Raw genomic sequence first — 16,301 nt, forward strand, 5'->3', positions numbered from 1 at the left:
TTACTGGAAGAGCCTCTAATCAATGAATGAGAGCTCGTACGAACCTTGTTCAATTTGCAAACGATTGCCACTCTTTCTGTAAATGGTTGGTTGCATTATTTTAGAAGGAGGAAGATTTTAATATCGTCTTATTAGTAATGAACTAATTTTTTTCAATAAAAAAGGTCGCTAAGGTCTTATAAACTGAGAGACCTGCTCCCTTATTGGCTTCCAATTCCGATCTATCTTCCATTTCCTGTCCATCAAGTTGGGAGAAGAATGAGCAACCGGAGGAGAGCGCCTCCTTCCGTAAGGTGAAGGGCTTTTAGCAGTACCGATTCTAACCTGACAAGGGCTAAGGCCGCCTGTGCGACATCTTGAGTCCCCGCCAGGAAAAAAAAAAAAAAAAAAAAAAAACAGATCTTGCTCTTGCCATTACTTGCATTAAGACTATCCTGAGAAGGGCGACGGCCGCCTGTGCAACAACTCCCGTCCTTATCAGGAGAAAACCTCGAATGTCTTTCACCTTACGCAGAATCAGGATCTAACTCCATATACGATGAAGATCCTGGTTTATAGCTTCAGGCGCTTAGCGCCTCATCTCAGGCGCTTTGCTCCTCGTTTTCCAGGCGCTTTTCGCCTCGTTTCAGGCGCTTCAGGCACTCCGAGCCTGTTTTCAGGAGCTTCAGGCGATTTGCGACTCCTTTGAGGAGGCCTCCGATGCTTTTTCGCCTCTCTTAAGGCTCTTCAGGCGCTTTGCGCCTCGATTCAGGCCTCTTTAGGCGCTTTGAGCCTCATTTCAGGCTCTTTAGGCGCTTTGAGCCCTCATTTCAGGCTCTTTAAGGCGCTTGCGCCTCATTTCAGCCTCTTCAGGCGCTTTGCGCCTCCTTTCAGGCTCTTCAGACACTTTGCGCCTCGTTCCAGGCTCTTCAGGCGCCTCGAGCCTTGTTTCAGGCGTTTCAGGCGCTTCATGTCCTAGGAGCTAGAAGCTTAAAAAATTATATATGTATGTTTAATCATTAACCGAGATCCATAATTCATTCGATCAACATATATTCTTTAATATCTAATTCGTTCTTCTCAGAATAGATATATTTTCATATAAATGTACCGATGAGGAATTTGTTGAAATAACTCTTTCAAACCCCATGGGATAGAGCCTCCGTCTATTTGTACGGGGGACGAAAACAGGATAGGGCAATGCCTCTACCGCAACTGTTATCGAAAGATATCTCTCTGAGGTTCCGATATCTACGACGAGATTATCTTGCATCTTCATTGAATCTACGCCGTTGAAACTTTCTTCTCCTTATCCGTCAACACGATAATAATAAGGGGAACACATTACATTAGGACGCCTTTCCAATGGCGAACTTGGCAGTCTGGGACGTTCTACAGAACCTGCCGAGGGGACGCCTGATCGGTGGGGATTCTCTGAAACCCCCCTGCGGTTGTCGACATTCCTTCTCCTCTGGGCTTGTGAGCTTGGAAGAGGTCTAGACCTGGGAGTGAGACAGAGCCGATCAGACGCACCCTCCATTGCAATGGGGGAACACTATATTCACTTCTTACCTTTTAAAAGCTTGCATTTGAGCTATCCATTTATCTTCAATTTGCATATATAAATTTGTAGTTTCTGAGGAGTAAGAAGGTGATGAGGATGCAACAACTACTAGTACTGCTAATACTCTAACTGCTCGTTAGCACAAACGCTATTAAAGCTTATAAAGTAAGCGTATCTAGTTATATGCTTTTCTGACTTCCTAAAGTAGGAAATTAGAGTTTAATATTTCCTTAATAAAGTTGTAACCTTTATTACATGTAATAATGAATAAATATTAATAATTCTCTTTATGGCAAACTATGTGAGTGTCTACCGATGATTTCGGTAGTTTCACTTAGTATTTTCTTCGAAATTTCGAAGCGAAATTCATTAAAAAGTTAATAAAAGCGTATGCCGAACCAAAGACCCAGTACTTCCCTGCAAAAGACAGCCCAGAAGATCGATGGCGATGAAACACGAAAATCAAATCAGGAGGAACCGTAAACGTATGTTTACAGTCCAAACGATAGAGAAAAATCTGTCCTTAGAAGGTAATAGTTCCTATTCCTGCCACCCAGCGGCAGGCCGGTAGATCACCTGACCTACCTACCTGTAGCGTGTGCCGCGAAATTCGAATTTCTATCGGGGACGACGGAGTCTATAGCTAAGTATATATCTGACAGGGAAGTTGAATGTATGAAAATAAAATTTAGGCCAAAGGCCAATTGCTGGGAATTATGAGATCATTCAGTGCTCAAAGGGAAATGAAGAGTGAAAAAGTTTTAAATGTGGAACAGGAGGAAAACCCAGTTGCAACATGAAGCAACTGTTAGGACACGGTATAAAGTAATTTGGAATAAAAAGAATTTGCAAAGGTATAGAAGGGATTGCAGCTGGGGGCTGTAGGGATGGTGAGGTGTACTGGCAGCAATAACCCCCTATAAGTTTATGAAACATAGGTGTTATTATGGTAGAGAAAACAAAAACTGATGGAAATGACAGAGAAATACATAAATTCTGGTAGAATGGATGTTAATACATGACACTATGGTGTTAGCATGATAGTTGAATATAAAATGGCATAAGAAAGAGTGGCAGGATGAATAAAGGGAATGGATAATACATACATACTATTGAAAGATGGTAATAGCTGCTTTCAGTACACTCTACATACAAATTCTGGGATGACAGAATTCCTAAAGTAAAAGTGTTTACTAGTGAGGACCTATAAAAGGACACATTGGAGCAGACAGAATAGGTTTCAGGATTTGATGGGAGGACAATGTTTTGTAGAAAGAAACCAACATGCAAAATCTAACACTGAAAATCTAGTAAATACAATGGTTAAATATTAATCTATTAAAGTTTGATGGCTTATATCAATGAAGTCACTAAAAAGAGGGTTCACTGTTAAAACAACCAAAGCATACCTCCTATAAAAAAAATGGAAATTTAAAAAGCAATTATGTATTTCAAACATTATAAAGAAGTGTTAATAATCACAGAATGAAAAAGTTGAAGGTAGAGACTACAGAACATGTAGCAGATGGCAAAAGTTCTTGGTATGGAAATGCAGGGAAGTGAATAGAAAGGCATACAGGATGAAGATGAGAAAAGCCAATAATGCAACACTGGAAACAGTACTTTGAACACATTAGTCCAAAGCCCTTAATTAAAATTAGCAGGAGAATGAATCACTGATGAGCTGGCATGAATGAATCTTGTAATAAACATAAAAATAATAAAAGAATAAACTGGACCAGAAAATAAGCGTAATACATTGGCCACGGACCCTTCGCTCACTCCCCGCAAACGACAGTTGGAAGACTTCATGTCTTTTCTGAAGAAAACTCCATCTAAAGCCCCAGCAGTGGGCGGGGGTATATTAAATGCATCTGAACCGAAACTAGCACTATTGCAAATCTTCAATTTTTAGGCTGCTGTAGGTAGGAAGCTCTTAGCTATACCATCCACGTCGCTTCTTTTATAGCTTGTATCTTATCTAGGTAACTCATTTTAACTACTTTACTTTTACAGTAATACCCCTGTTGTTTGCTTTTCAGAAATTTGCATTCCACTGTTGGCCTCATATTGTGGTGTATCTAATTTCCCTGTGAAAATTTGCAGATGCGCTAGTTTTCTTCAGAAAAGACTTGAAGTCTTCCAGCTGTCGTTTGTGGGGAGCGAATGAAGGGTCCATGGTCAATGTATTTGATACACAGCGAGAAGCTGGTGTCGGCTCAGCTGTGGGAGTCAACAGCCGCTCTGGTCCTGGCGCTGAGCATTCAGTCGAACGAGAAAGATGTACAACATCAGGCGACGAAAGACGTCAGGGGTAGAAGGCAATTCCGAAACATAACGGGATTTTGCACATGAAGATGAATGTCAATGAGGCTCAGTCCTATGTTTAGAAGTCGCAAACGGGTGGTCCAGATAAGGGATTAACTCTGGGCTATCCCAAGTTGAGCGTGACGGAGAAGCCAACAAAGCAGGAGGTGAAACCACATTACATAAGGACTGGGGACTGAAAACAGCCTCTAACTTCTTGTCGAATTTTGATTCAAGGCTGGCAATGATGTTGAGAGCAGGAGCAAAAGAACCTGGAACAGGAGTTAGTGACACAGGAGCAGAAGGGGAAAGGATTGGGGAGGAAACAGGAATCAAAGGACGAAGTAATCGCACTCTTCTACCAATTCTGCAAATTGAAGTCTTCCATTGCTTGTTATCCCATTCAGTACAAGTGGCCTCCTTCTTACACTCGTGACCACTACATATAATACATATGGTATACGGAGAGTAACAAGATTTAGCTAATCTAGTTCTGCATCCTTTTACACAAAACCTAACACTTGTAGTGCTAGAATCAGACATTATGAAATGAATACGCTACTGCAAATCAAAAGTGACAAATTTTCTAAGTCAATTTGTATTTTTCATAGCTACAAACCTGAGGTCTTAACAATAGGATAATTTCTAGCGCCTAGCTGGATCCGGTTAAAAAACAGACAAAAGCAAGGAATCTTGTGATATCTGGCAACGCATGCGTAGATCGGGTGAAGGATGGTCGAAGACCATTCACCTAATATCACGCATCAGTCTTTCCCAACTCAGGATGTCTTAACAAACAGAGGGGCGGCTAGAGGCAGGCAGTATAATGTTAAGACCTCAGGTTTGTAGCTATGAAAAATAAAAATTGTCTTAGAAAATTTGCCATTTGTTCATACCCGAACAAACCTTCAGTCTTAACAATAGGATAGACTCATACTTGGAGGGAGGTACAAGACATCCTAGACTGACTGGGGGCTTACCTACCAGTCCAGCTTCCAGAAGGAATGACTTCTGGAGAGGGCCTGAAGCCCGTTGAGAAGCTAGATAAATTGATATCTAACCACTCAGACCCTGAGTGATGTATAATGATATATGGGAGAACCATTGTATTAGACAGTCAAAGAGAAACTTTGACTGTATAATAGCAAACCAACACACCAGGGTTTGTACTACTCTCAACTCCTCCTTGCCTAGGAGTGGAGCATATGCTACCGAATAGAGGGTTTGACATTTGCATAATAAGTGACCACACTATCAGTATGACTAACTTACTTACTATGTCAGACCAGTCCAGCGAATGACGTGTCTATTCCTTAACCCGCCCGAAGGAAGAATGAAAAGTTCAAGAGAAAGGAGACCAGCCAACTCACTCCTTCTCTCATCCACACAATCATCTTAGGAAAGATACAAAAGTGCCCTGTTAGGGGCAACTATGAGTACACAACCTGTTGGGCAGTCACCACAGGACCCAGGGAAAACATGTCTGCAGATCTATGGGCAACATCCTTAAGATAGAAAGAGGCGAATGTGGACTGGCGTAACCAAGTACCAGCGCTCAGCCATCTATGTACAGCCAAGTTCTTATTGAAAGTCAGAGAGTGACCAATACCACTAACGTCATGCACTCTAGCCTGGTAGTGGAATCATCAAGAGACAAGTATGCCTGTCTGATGGCTTCCCGTATCCCAAATGAGATAGTATTCCTAGACACCTTTTTCTTGTACAGACTGTCCAAACAATAAGTCTGCGGCAGCCTGGTCCAAAGTGCCGAGTCCTTTTAAGATAGCAACCCAGAGCCCAAACAGGGCACAACAAATGCTCTTGAGCATCACCACCCACAAGTCATTCAGTGATGGAATGGAAAATGAAGTGAACCTGTAATAGTGCACAGAGGGATTTTGGGTCTTGGCCACGAATTCCGGGACAAATTCGAAGGACAACGACCCCCAACCCCTGGCATACTTCACCTCATAGCTCAGATCGTGGAGCTCTCCTACCCTCTTGGAAGATGCCAAGGCCAGAAGGAAAACTGCCTTGAGCATCAAGTTCCTGTCAGATGAGTGACACAAGGGCTCATATGGACCCTTAGTGAAGTTCTTGAGAACCAAGGAAACATCCCACATCTGAGGCTCGAGCTCTCTAGGAGAACTCAACTGTTCAAACCACTTAACTAGCAAGGAAAGTTCCCAGGAAGAGGAGATGTCGATACCTTTAAGGCGTAACACCAAACTCAGGGCTGCCCTGTAGCCTTTAATGGCGAGTGGAGAAAAACCGTTACTACACCAATCACAGTAGATCGCTTAATGCCTTGGAAACCGCGGAGGTCGACTTTCTGAGACCGTTGGACATATGCCCTGCCGTCCTTCTGAGAAAAGCCTCTCGCTCAGAGGAGAAACTTGAAAGTCTCCAACCGTGAAAAGACAGGGATTCTACTGACTGGTGGAACACTTCTGCATAGGGCTGACACAGGAGATGTCGCCAAGGGGGAAATCTCCCTTGGAACCTCTGACAACAACTACAGCAGATCTAGGAACCACTCCGTTTGAGGCCACAGAGGGGCTACCAAAGTCATCCTGAGACCCTGTGAACTTATTAGCCTGTTCAGAACTTGACGGATCAAACAAAACGGAGGGAAGGCATACACCTCCAGGTTGTCCCAGGGATGTTGGAATGCATCCTCTGCCAATGCTAAAGGATCTGGGACCACTGAACAGAATATCTCCAGCTTCCTGTTGAAGCGAGTCACAAAAAGGTCCAACATGGGTCTATCCAAAACCTGGAAAAGCTTGTCTTCTACCACTTGATGAAGCGACCACTCAGTGTTAGGATCTGATCCCGACAACTGAGTTTGACTGCAGCCACATTCAGTTTGCCTGGGATATACCTGGCTGCAAGCTCTACCTAACTGCTGACCACCCACTGCTGAACCTTGACAGTCAAGGCGTGAAGTCGGACAACCATGGTGTTGTCCGACATGAGAACGACAGAATGACACTCTACCTTCTCCCAAAACTTCTTCAGACCCAGGAAGGCTACCTTCAACTCCAAGACGTTGATATGTTGCTGCTTGTCCTCCAAACGCCTGAAGCGATGAGGTCACCTACATAAGGCCGCCCAACCTGCGAGGGAGGCGTCTGGGAACAGAAGGAAGTCCGGTGGAAGAGAACGCAGAGGGACACCCTTCGAAGGATTCTGGTCATCCAATCACCAACGAAGGTCTTCTCTCACTTTCAGAGACAGAAGAAACATTAACAGGGGTGAGTCCCCCGCCAGAAGACCAGAATTCTCCCAGTCTCCATTGCAGAGACTGAAGAAGAAGATGCCCATGAGGGACCAGCTTCTTCAGGGATGACAACACTCCCAGAAGAACCTGCCAGTGATGAGCTGACTGATGTGGTTCCAACAGGAAGACGCGTGCCCCCACCCGCAACTTCTACAATCTCTGGTCCAACGGGAAAACTTTTGCCACTGTCGTATCGATGACCATGCCCACGTAGAGAATCCTTTGACTTGGTACGAGGTTTGAAATTTTCTGGTTAACTGCGATGCCCAGTTCCAGACAGAACTGAAGTAGACGATCCTTGTCCTGCAGCAGCTCTTACCTGGAAACTGCCAAAATCAAGTAACCGTCGAGGTACCTCAGCAAACAGATCCCCTGAGCATGGGCCCAACTTGACACGAGAGAGGACCCTTGCGAACACTTGAGGGGCTGTTGTCAGCCCAAAGCATAGGACTTTGAACTTGAAGACCTTGTTCCCAAGAGAGAAGCGAAGGAATTTCCTGGACATCAGATAAACAGGGATTTGGAAGTATGAGTTCCTTAAGTGTATCAACAGCATGAAGTCGCCTTCCCTCACGGCTGCCAACACCGAACGCGGGGCCTCCATCTTGAACCGTGTCTTCCTGATGAAGTGATTCAAGGTGGATAAGTCTATCACAGGTCTCCATCCTCCCGACGCCTTGAGCACCAAGAAGATGTGACTGTAAAATGGAGACGGGCGCACCACTTCTTTTATCGCAATTTGTCCAGCATCTTCTGCACCTCCTCCCGAAGAGCCAAGAACTTCAGAGAATCTGGAGGATATGCCTTCGTGAGCTGCGGTTTGTCTGACAGAGGGAGAGAGAAATCGAATGGCAGTAGGTACCCCACCCGAAGGGTATCTACCACCCACTTCTACGCCCACAACTCTGCCACTTGGCCCAATGGCCCGCAAGGCATCACCCTCCGTGGCAAAGGAGAGGCACCTGACCTACCGAGGGCCCCATTACCTCTGCCCCTTGGGCTCCATCTTGGCCTAAAGGAATGAGAACGAAAGGGACGTTGATCCTCTGACCAAGGCTGAGTCAAACGGGAAGGCCCTGCCGAACTCGAATTCCTCGATGGCCAACCAGGCGACGATCTTCTTGACTACTGCTGGACAGGGGGAGGAGGAGGAGCCAGATATCTCCAAGGATGAGACTCCGACTTAGACATGGCCTGGTGCACCAGTCTTTCTTTGGTGTCAGCCCGACGCTGGCCTATTACATTCTAATCAGCAGAAGGATAGCCCATAAATTAACACTAAGGTGAGCCATATACGAAAACGCCTTGCCTCCGGACTACAACAGATTGGCAAGAGAGGAAGCAGTCACCAACTCTTTTGGGGACCTGTCAGAAGCTATCTTGGTAATGACCACAGAGCAGAAGTCCAGCCAAGAAACTGTGAGCAACATGGAGGCTGCCATAGATTCCAATGCTGAAGCATTCTGCAGAGACAAGGATGGAGCCAACGGCCACACCTGCTCCAAAGTCAATCCTGGCTTCCGGCGAATGACATCTGTGTTAAGATGGCGCGACATAAAAAAAGTAGAGCTCGTAGCATAGTACTTCCTAGCCCCGTGAGAAGAGGGAGTAGTAGCTTGGCAGAGCCTCTAAAGCGAAGTGAACCGTCCCAGTCTGAAACAGAGGCGTTAACCCCAAGGAAGCTGGAGAGAAGATTTGGGATCCTGCATAGCTCCCACCAAGGCATCTAAAGTAAGAAGGAGGGAAGACAACCGAGCCTGAGACCTACTTTCCAAATTGTTGAACCAACAAATGAGATCAACAACTTCTGAAAAGGAAGACAAAAATTCTTGCATGTCTCCCTCCTCCTGCTCTGGCAACAGAGACCGATGATGAGAAGGATGAGAAGGATGTGTAGGCTCCTCTAAGGTACCTTCTTCATTAAAATTAACGGTAGGATCAGCAGCCAAACAGCCTGAAACACCAACTAACCTGTCTGGGTTGGGTCCACGCGTCGGCTCCCAAGACGAACCCACTATACACTACGAACATCACTACGTTCTCCTCCGACAGATGATTCATTAATATGTCTGTGAATGGTCACAGGCGTGGCCGACTTACGAACGTGAGTTAGAGAGGAATCCTGAACACTCAAGATTGAAGGAGAATCCTCAAGAATCGAACTCTAAGAAGCATTAGTACGAGGGGCAGGCAAACACTCCTGCTGCAGCAACTTCACGCTCACCACCTTCGACCTATTGACAGGTGCCTTGAGATCCTTACGCCGACAAATAGGCCTTGGAGAAGAAGTAGCACTTGCATCATATGCACGGACAGGGGAGGTTGCAACACGCTCGCGATGTGCATGGACGGGGGAGGTTGCAACATACTCGAGACGTGCACGGACGGGGAAAGTTGCAACATGCCCATGATTCGATGCAGAGGATGAAGCAGCCGCTGCAGAATACACAAGGGAAGATACACTACACTCTCAGGGTAGGTTGCAACATGCTCGCGATGTGCATGGACGTGGAGGTTGCATCACTCGAGACGTGCACGGACGGGGGAAGTTGCAACACGCCTGCGATTCGATGCAGAGGACGAAGCCACTAATACTCTCCGAAACACCAACATTCTTGGGAACACGTCCTCGTAGTTCCTCCCTCGTAGGCGAAGAAAGAGCAAAATCCTTAGCCTTTCAACGCTTGATATGCCGACGTGGCGCAGAGGGGGAAGAGGGAGAAGATAGTACTGGTTCCTTAAGCAATATCTTCGCAGGAGGCGGGGATGAAGCAACACGTTTCCTTCCAATGCTCCCAACTGATAAGGCAGCCAACTTAACATCCAAAACAGAGTCCAACCTCTTAAGCACTGCCTGGCATATAACCTCAGACTGATCTGCAAGAGAAGGCTCCGATGACATGGAAGGGAGAAGTAGCGAACGGGGCGGGAGAGATGATGTCACGACAGAGAGAGGCAGTGCTCAGATGATGACTGGGAGTGACTTCATCGATGGGAGTGACGTCACAAGTGGTGATGACGTCACGGCTTCCCCTCGGTGAGAAGGGGAATCAGACGCCTCTGGCAGAGGAATACACAATGATGGATCCCGTGACGTCACAGCTTCCCTCCGACTCGAAGAAGTAGCTCCAATCACTGACGGAGCAATACAAGATGGCTGACCTCGACTACCGACGAAGACAAGGCAGGGAGGAGGGGGGATGGCCTGGCCAGCCTGAGGAGGAGGAGGGGAGTTGCAAGCCTCCAAAAAAAGCGCAAGCAACCCCCCCAGACGGGGTACCCCCTAGTCAGAGAGTCTTCCAATCACCGCCATCTTGGACGCCTCCGACTCTGGAAGAAATGAGAATGATGAAAAAAGCCTCCCCCTTCCCGGGAATCAAATTAATTCCTGAAGAAGAAGGAGCGACATTAAAAACATCAGCCTAGTGGCCTCCCGATACTTCCAGTGACGAATCAAAGGAAGAAAAGGAAGGAGACACAGGAACAAGTCTACTATGGGGGTTGAATACTGCAGGAGCCAAAACATCAGGAAGGGGAGAAAAACCTTCCCATGAAGGAAGAGTCGAAACCCTCCAACGTTCTCTCTTGCTATAAAATGACTTCCACTGCTCTTAAGGCCATGCCTGGCATCCCATGCAAGGATTCATAGTAAAAAAATTAGAACAGCACCTATTACACGACGTGGGGGTCAGCCGCTGCCGAAGCCAAAGACGAGAACACGGAAAAACCTGGAATTCTGGGGCACACATGTTGACGAGGCCGAGAAGGAGCAGAAGAAGCCATAATATCTACCAAACACACACACACACACACACACACACTAAACGCAAGTGAAACAGGCAATGAACCGGGTAAAGGCAAAGAGAGGTAAACACTACTCTCGCCCAGGCGGTCAAAGATCTACCCATGCGTTGCCAGATATCACAAGATTCCTTGCTTTCATCTGTTTTTTAACCAGATCCAGCTATGCGGTAGAAATTATCCTATTGTTAAGACCGCAGGTTTGTTCACGAATGAATAACAGAGTATTTCACCATGCACTCCGAATTCATTAACAAAAGACAATGAAGAAGGCTAACTAATACCACTGACGTTGACCAGGAACCAGCAGAAAATGAATTGAGGCCCTCTCTCAGCCCCAGTAGTGGCAGGGCATATTAACTACATCTGAACTGTAACTATTGCTACTGCAAATTTTCAATTTTCAGGTAAGCTCTTAGCTATGTAATTATACTGGGTAAGTTACTTATACAAAACATACAAAAAGACAACTTGAGTACTGAACTGCATGGCAAGGTCAGCAATATAGGGATACAGTGGACCCCCTGTATTCGCATTCTCTGGATTCGCGGACTAACACATTCGCAGATTTCTCTCGGGAACGTTTCCCGGCATTATTCACAGAAAATTCGCACATTCGCAGTACAGTGGTACCTCAGGATACAAAATTAATCCGTTCCGAGGTGGTTTGCGTAACCTGAGTTTTTCGTATCTTGAACCGCATTTCACATGTAAATTGCCTAATTCATTCCAAGCCCTAAAAAAACACCCCCGTAAATTTTATAATAAAGCTAAATTGACCAATAAACAATGAAATACAACAATTTGGACCATTCAATACCTAACTTAAAATACATATATACTACTAATATGAACTACATACCTGTAAATAAAGTGTACGTATTAGTGTACATGGTATACAAGAAATACTGTACGTACACACGTACGTATGCAGTAAAATGTTTAACCTTACCTTTCGAGTGAGGCGATCTCCGAAAGTGGCGACAGGGGAGGAGGACAAATGGCAGAAAACTTGTACGTACACTTAACTTTACTAAACACATTAAAAAATGTCAGGAAACATTAACACTAAACTTTACGAAACACATTAACAAATGGCACAAAACGTTAACACTTAACTTTACGAAAAACTTAAAATTAAATTTTTTTTTTTTCTCTTTTTGATTTTTACATTTGTTTTTACTTTTTTATACTTTACATTTTTTTACAATATTTCAATTTCTTCACCACCGAATGGATGCCAGTCCGTTTACAGAATTTATCAAAACAACCCCGCGAAGCCTTGAAGTCTGGGGTTGCCGTCGATGTCCCTTCTCCTCCGTCGTCTTCGGCCTGGGCAATCAAATCGCCGAAAATAGCCCTGGCCTTCTGGCAGATTGCCGTCTCGGTTATCGTATCGCCAGCAATTTCTTTGTCCTCAATCCATAGAAGAAGCAGCCTCTCCACCTCGTCATGCACGTGGCTCCTCTTGTTGGACAAAATAGTCACGCCCTTGGAAGGTGTAGCTGCTTTGATTGCTTCCTCCTGCTTAAGGATGGTGCCTATCGTCGACGGATTTCGGCCGTATTCCTTAGCGATTACACTCAACCGCATGCCAGCTTCATAATTCTTGAGTTCTCCATTTTTGTCTGCATAGAAAGCATCCACTTCTTTCCGTGAACTTTCTTGGGACCAATGACTATACTGTACGTAATTAAGTTATGTAGTATACTAATTAAGTTCTCACACAACACGATAAATAGTACAACAAAATCACTGACACAAATTTACGTTAACAAACGAAATCGTATATGTGAACAAACGAATTCCCCGTGCGTACGATAACGCTGGTGCGAAGCAATGGCTGAAGAAGAACGCCTTTACATAGAGCAAGATGAGAGAGATGCTGACCAACAGGAGAGCAGGATCTTATGGCGGTGACTAGCATCAGGAACCAATGGGAGAGTGGGAGGATGGTGGCGAGGCTATTCAGTTGGTGGTGTGCGTTTTAAAATTGTTCTCAGCGGTCCGGGTGAATCTCGGGACTTTACAGCAACAACCTTTCGTAACCTGAGTTATTTTTGTATGTAGAGCCAAAAAAATCTTCGCATTTGCTTTCATTACTTGAATTTTTCGTAAGCTGGGACTTTCGTATGTCGAGGTACCACTGTATTTTTCTATGAGAAATATCTACAAATTCCTGGTTTTTTTATCAATTTCATCATAAAATGTACTTTTTGTGATAAAACTATTAAAAAAACCAAGTATAAACATTTTTGGAGGGTTTTTCTTGAGTTTTAACTAACAAAATAGGCTGTTTTTAGCGTTTTTATAGGGGTTCCAAACATTCGCAGGTTCTAACTATTCACGGGGGGATCTGGTATGCATCCCCCGTGAATACGGGGGGACCACTGTACACTGAAACAGTCAGTATTACTGAATGAATCCATGACTATTTATGCTGTGGTGTGTGACCGACCACAACCATACAGGATTTGGAATTACCACTTCAAAATGAAAGAAAAATCAGAAGGTAAAAGTCTGAAAAATCTGGACGAGACAATCAAAATGCTTCAGTCACACATTGGTAATTCAAGGTCACATAGAACGTAAAAACCAAAAATTTGCTAATTACAACAATTACAATGTAATTATGGCCAGATCGCCAACAATCCAAGAATTGTTACTGCGTCACCAAGTTTAGAGCCATGCATTTTTTTTTAATTCTACAACATATGTGGTCTGATCACATCAACTGTCATTTGTTGTCATGTCATTGCGCAATACACCACACTGATGGGATGGTGTCGCCACTTGTCGTAACTAGATTGCGCAAATTGTAACTAGAAATTGCGACATCCACCATCCATTTAAAACATCTGGTATCACTTGGTGTAAAGTGCCAAATTCGGCAACGTGGTAACAATTCATGGTGATTTTGTTGTAACTGTATGTATCGCAATGGCATTGTAATTTGCAAATTTTTGGCAGTTACGACATACGCGGCCTTGAATCACAAATGTGACCAAGCTGCTGATAATTTGTGTTCTTTTGTGGCCCCAGGCTCACAAATGATAGTGATGATCACCAGCCATTACAATGTGCATGTGCTTGAATTGCCAATGTGTGACAAGCATAAATGATAGAATAACAGTCCCTTCAATAAAGACAAAAGAATCATGTGAAAGCCATAAATACAGGCAGTCCCTGGTTATCGGCAAGGGTTCCGTTCCCGAGGGGGTGCCAATAAGCAAAAAATTCCATTAAACGAAACTCTATGATTTATGACACCATGATAACTGGTTATCGTCGCTATAAGCACCATTATGGCGCCATAAGGCCTTATGGTGCACCATAAGATAACCGGAACTTGGCCTGTTATGGCAACATAAATCGCCGATTTTATGGCGCTAGATGAGCACCACAAAACCGGATCACTGATAAACGAGTCCACCGATAACTGGGTACTGCCTGTATTCATTTTCTGAAAAAGGATGATCAACCACAGCAAGGTTAAGATTCTATTATAAATGAAGAGTAAATACTATAAAATGGCAAAATATAAAAAGGGTTCTTCCCATAAAAGGACTGTTGCATTCACTAATTACCAGTAATTAGGCAGTTTGAATTCTGGAGCTACTATACTCCAAAGATAGGCCAAGAAAGCACAGCAAGGTTAAGAGTCTATTAAAAATGAAGAATAAATACTGTTAACTGACAAAATATAAAGTGATTTCTTCCCATAAAAGGACTGTTGCATTCACTAATTACCAGTATCAACAAAGCAGTTTGAATTCTGGCGCTACTATACTCTACAAAGAAAGGCCATGAAGGACACTTGTTAAACCAACGATTTTTACTCCATGTCAACACCTGATCTGTACAACACGTCAGAACTCACGTAACAGGCTTCTTTGAGATCCTGGCTAAGTCTGCAGAAGTAAGACGTTTAATGTTTACTCGAGGTTGTAAGCTACTGGGAACTGGTGTCTTATTGGTTGCATCATTTTGAAAGTTTTCATATAATTCACATACACCTTCAAGTACTCTCAGTAGGGCCATTCTCCTTAAAATAATAGTCTAGGAAGCCATCTGGATCTGCAATAAAAATATCAATTGTCATGCTACATTCTACGAATGATGTTCAACAATAACAAAGAGAAAAGAAAGAACAAATACGTACTACACTTACAGGTCAGATACGAGTAGATTTTTATATATTATATCAAAGTACGTAAACAAATAAAGTATGTCCAGTATTATAATAAAAATGAACAATATTAGCTTCTTAAGGATGAAATTTTTCAATAAATACAGCACTGCATTTCATCATATACACACTATTCTACTGTAATTATTCCCCATTACTACAGCTCATATTTTAAAAAATACCCCTGAAAAATGTTAAAGATGTCTTTTGCTATTTTCAGGTGCCCCAGTCGTGCAATTGTGACAACCACACACAAGATTTAGTCATAAACCAGTTACACATAAGCCAACTTCTGAGCAGCTGAATAAATCTCAAAAGATAACATATTTTGAGTATAACTTTCTGATATCCTAGTAAACCAACAATTTTCCTTCAGCATCAGAGACTATAGTACACGGATGTTTGAAATTGGATTATGACAATAAGCTCTAGTTTGAATATGCAAGGAGGATACAAATTGCCTTCAAACTTTGGTTTTTGTTTCCATAATATAAACAATCACCTTGTAGAGAAGCAAATTAGCATACTCTTAATGTTGGATATCATCTCTTGGAATTGACTGACATATTTCGATCTCCACCAATGTGTCATGTTCTAAGTCATGAATAATGGGAAGGGAATACAATTAGAAAGTCAAACCTCGGTTTTCGTATGGCTCTCTTTTCGTTCGCTTCGGTTTTCATAGATTTTTTCTGCGAAATTTTGTCTTGGTTATCGTACGCTCCCTCGGTCTTTGTAAGCTCGAAATGCTTCATCTGGAGCCCAGCGCATGACCGTGCCCCATATCAAGCACCAAAACAAAGCATCCCTTCTTCTTTCATGCCCCATTCTGCTTTTGTGTTCGTTGTTTTTGTACTTTTTGTGCTTTTTTATTAGAGTGCAACTGCTACATAAGCCATCATGGCAAGAAACACTATAGAATTTGAGAAAGAACTCATAGCAAAATATATTGGAAGAAGTTGTGTGCCAATCTCAGTGAGAAAATGCCTACAACAAGAGCTACTGTTGGTGAATTTAAGGCCAGCAGAGGCTGGTTTGAAAAATTCAGAAAATGAACGGGCATACATAATGAGCCTACTTCAAGGATTAAGGACATAATTGCAAACTGGAACGATGTAAAAAAATTTTGTGGAGAATTATCATCCCAACAAAGAAGTTGTAATCCATGTCTCCAACAT

General features: G+C 43.6%; 1 protein-coding gene across 3 annotated transcripts in view; it reads right to left on the minus strand.

Annotated features, from left to right (window-relative positions):
* LOC135217297 (uncharacterized) overlaps window positions 1-16,301 on the minus strand; it is an 83,497-nt gene that overhangs the window by 49,345 nt on the left and 17,851 nt on the right. For all 3 annotated transcript variants that reach the window (XM_064253055.1, XM_064253053.1, XM_064253052.1), the window contains exon 2: window positions 14,815-15,011. In XM_064253055.1, the coding sequence (XP_064109125.1) occupies window positions 14,815-14,975 (161 nt within the window). In that variant the 5' untranslated portion in view covers window positions 14,976-15,011. The remainder of the gene's footprint in view (window positions 1-14,814; window positions 15,012-16,301) is intronic.

Source organism: Macrobrachium nipponense, chromosome 7 (genome assembly GCF_015104395.2).
Source record: "Macrobrachium nipponense isolate FS-2020 chromosome 7, ASM1510439v2, whole genome shotgun sequence".
Lineage (NCBI taxonomy): Eukaryota > Metazoa > Arthropoda > Malacostraca > Decapoda > Palaemonidae > Macrobrachium > Macrobrachium nipponense.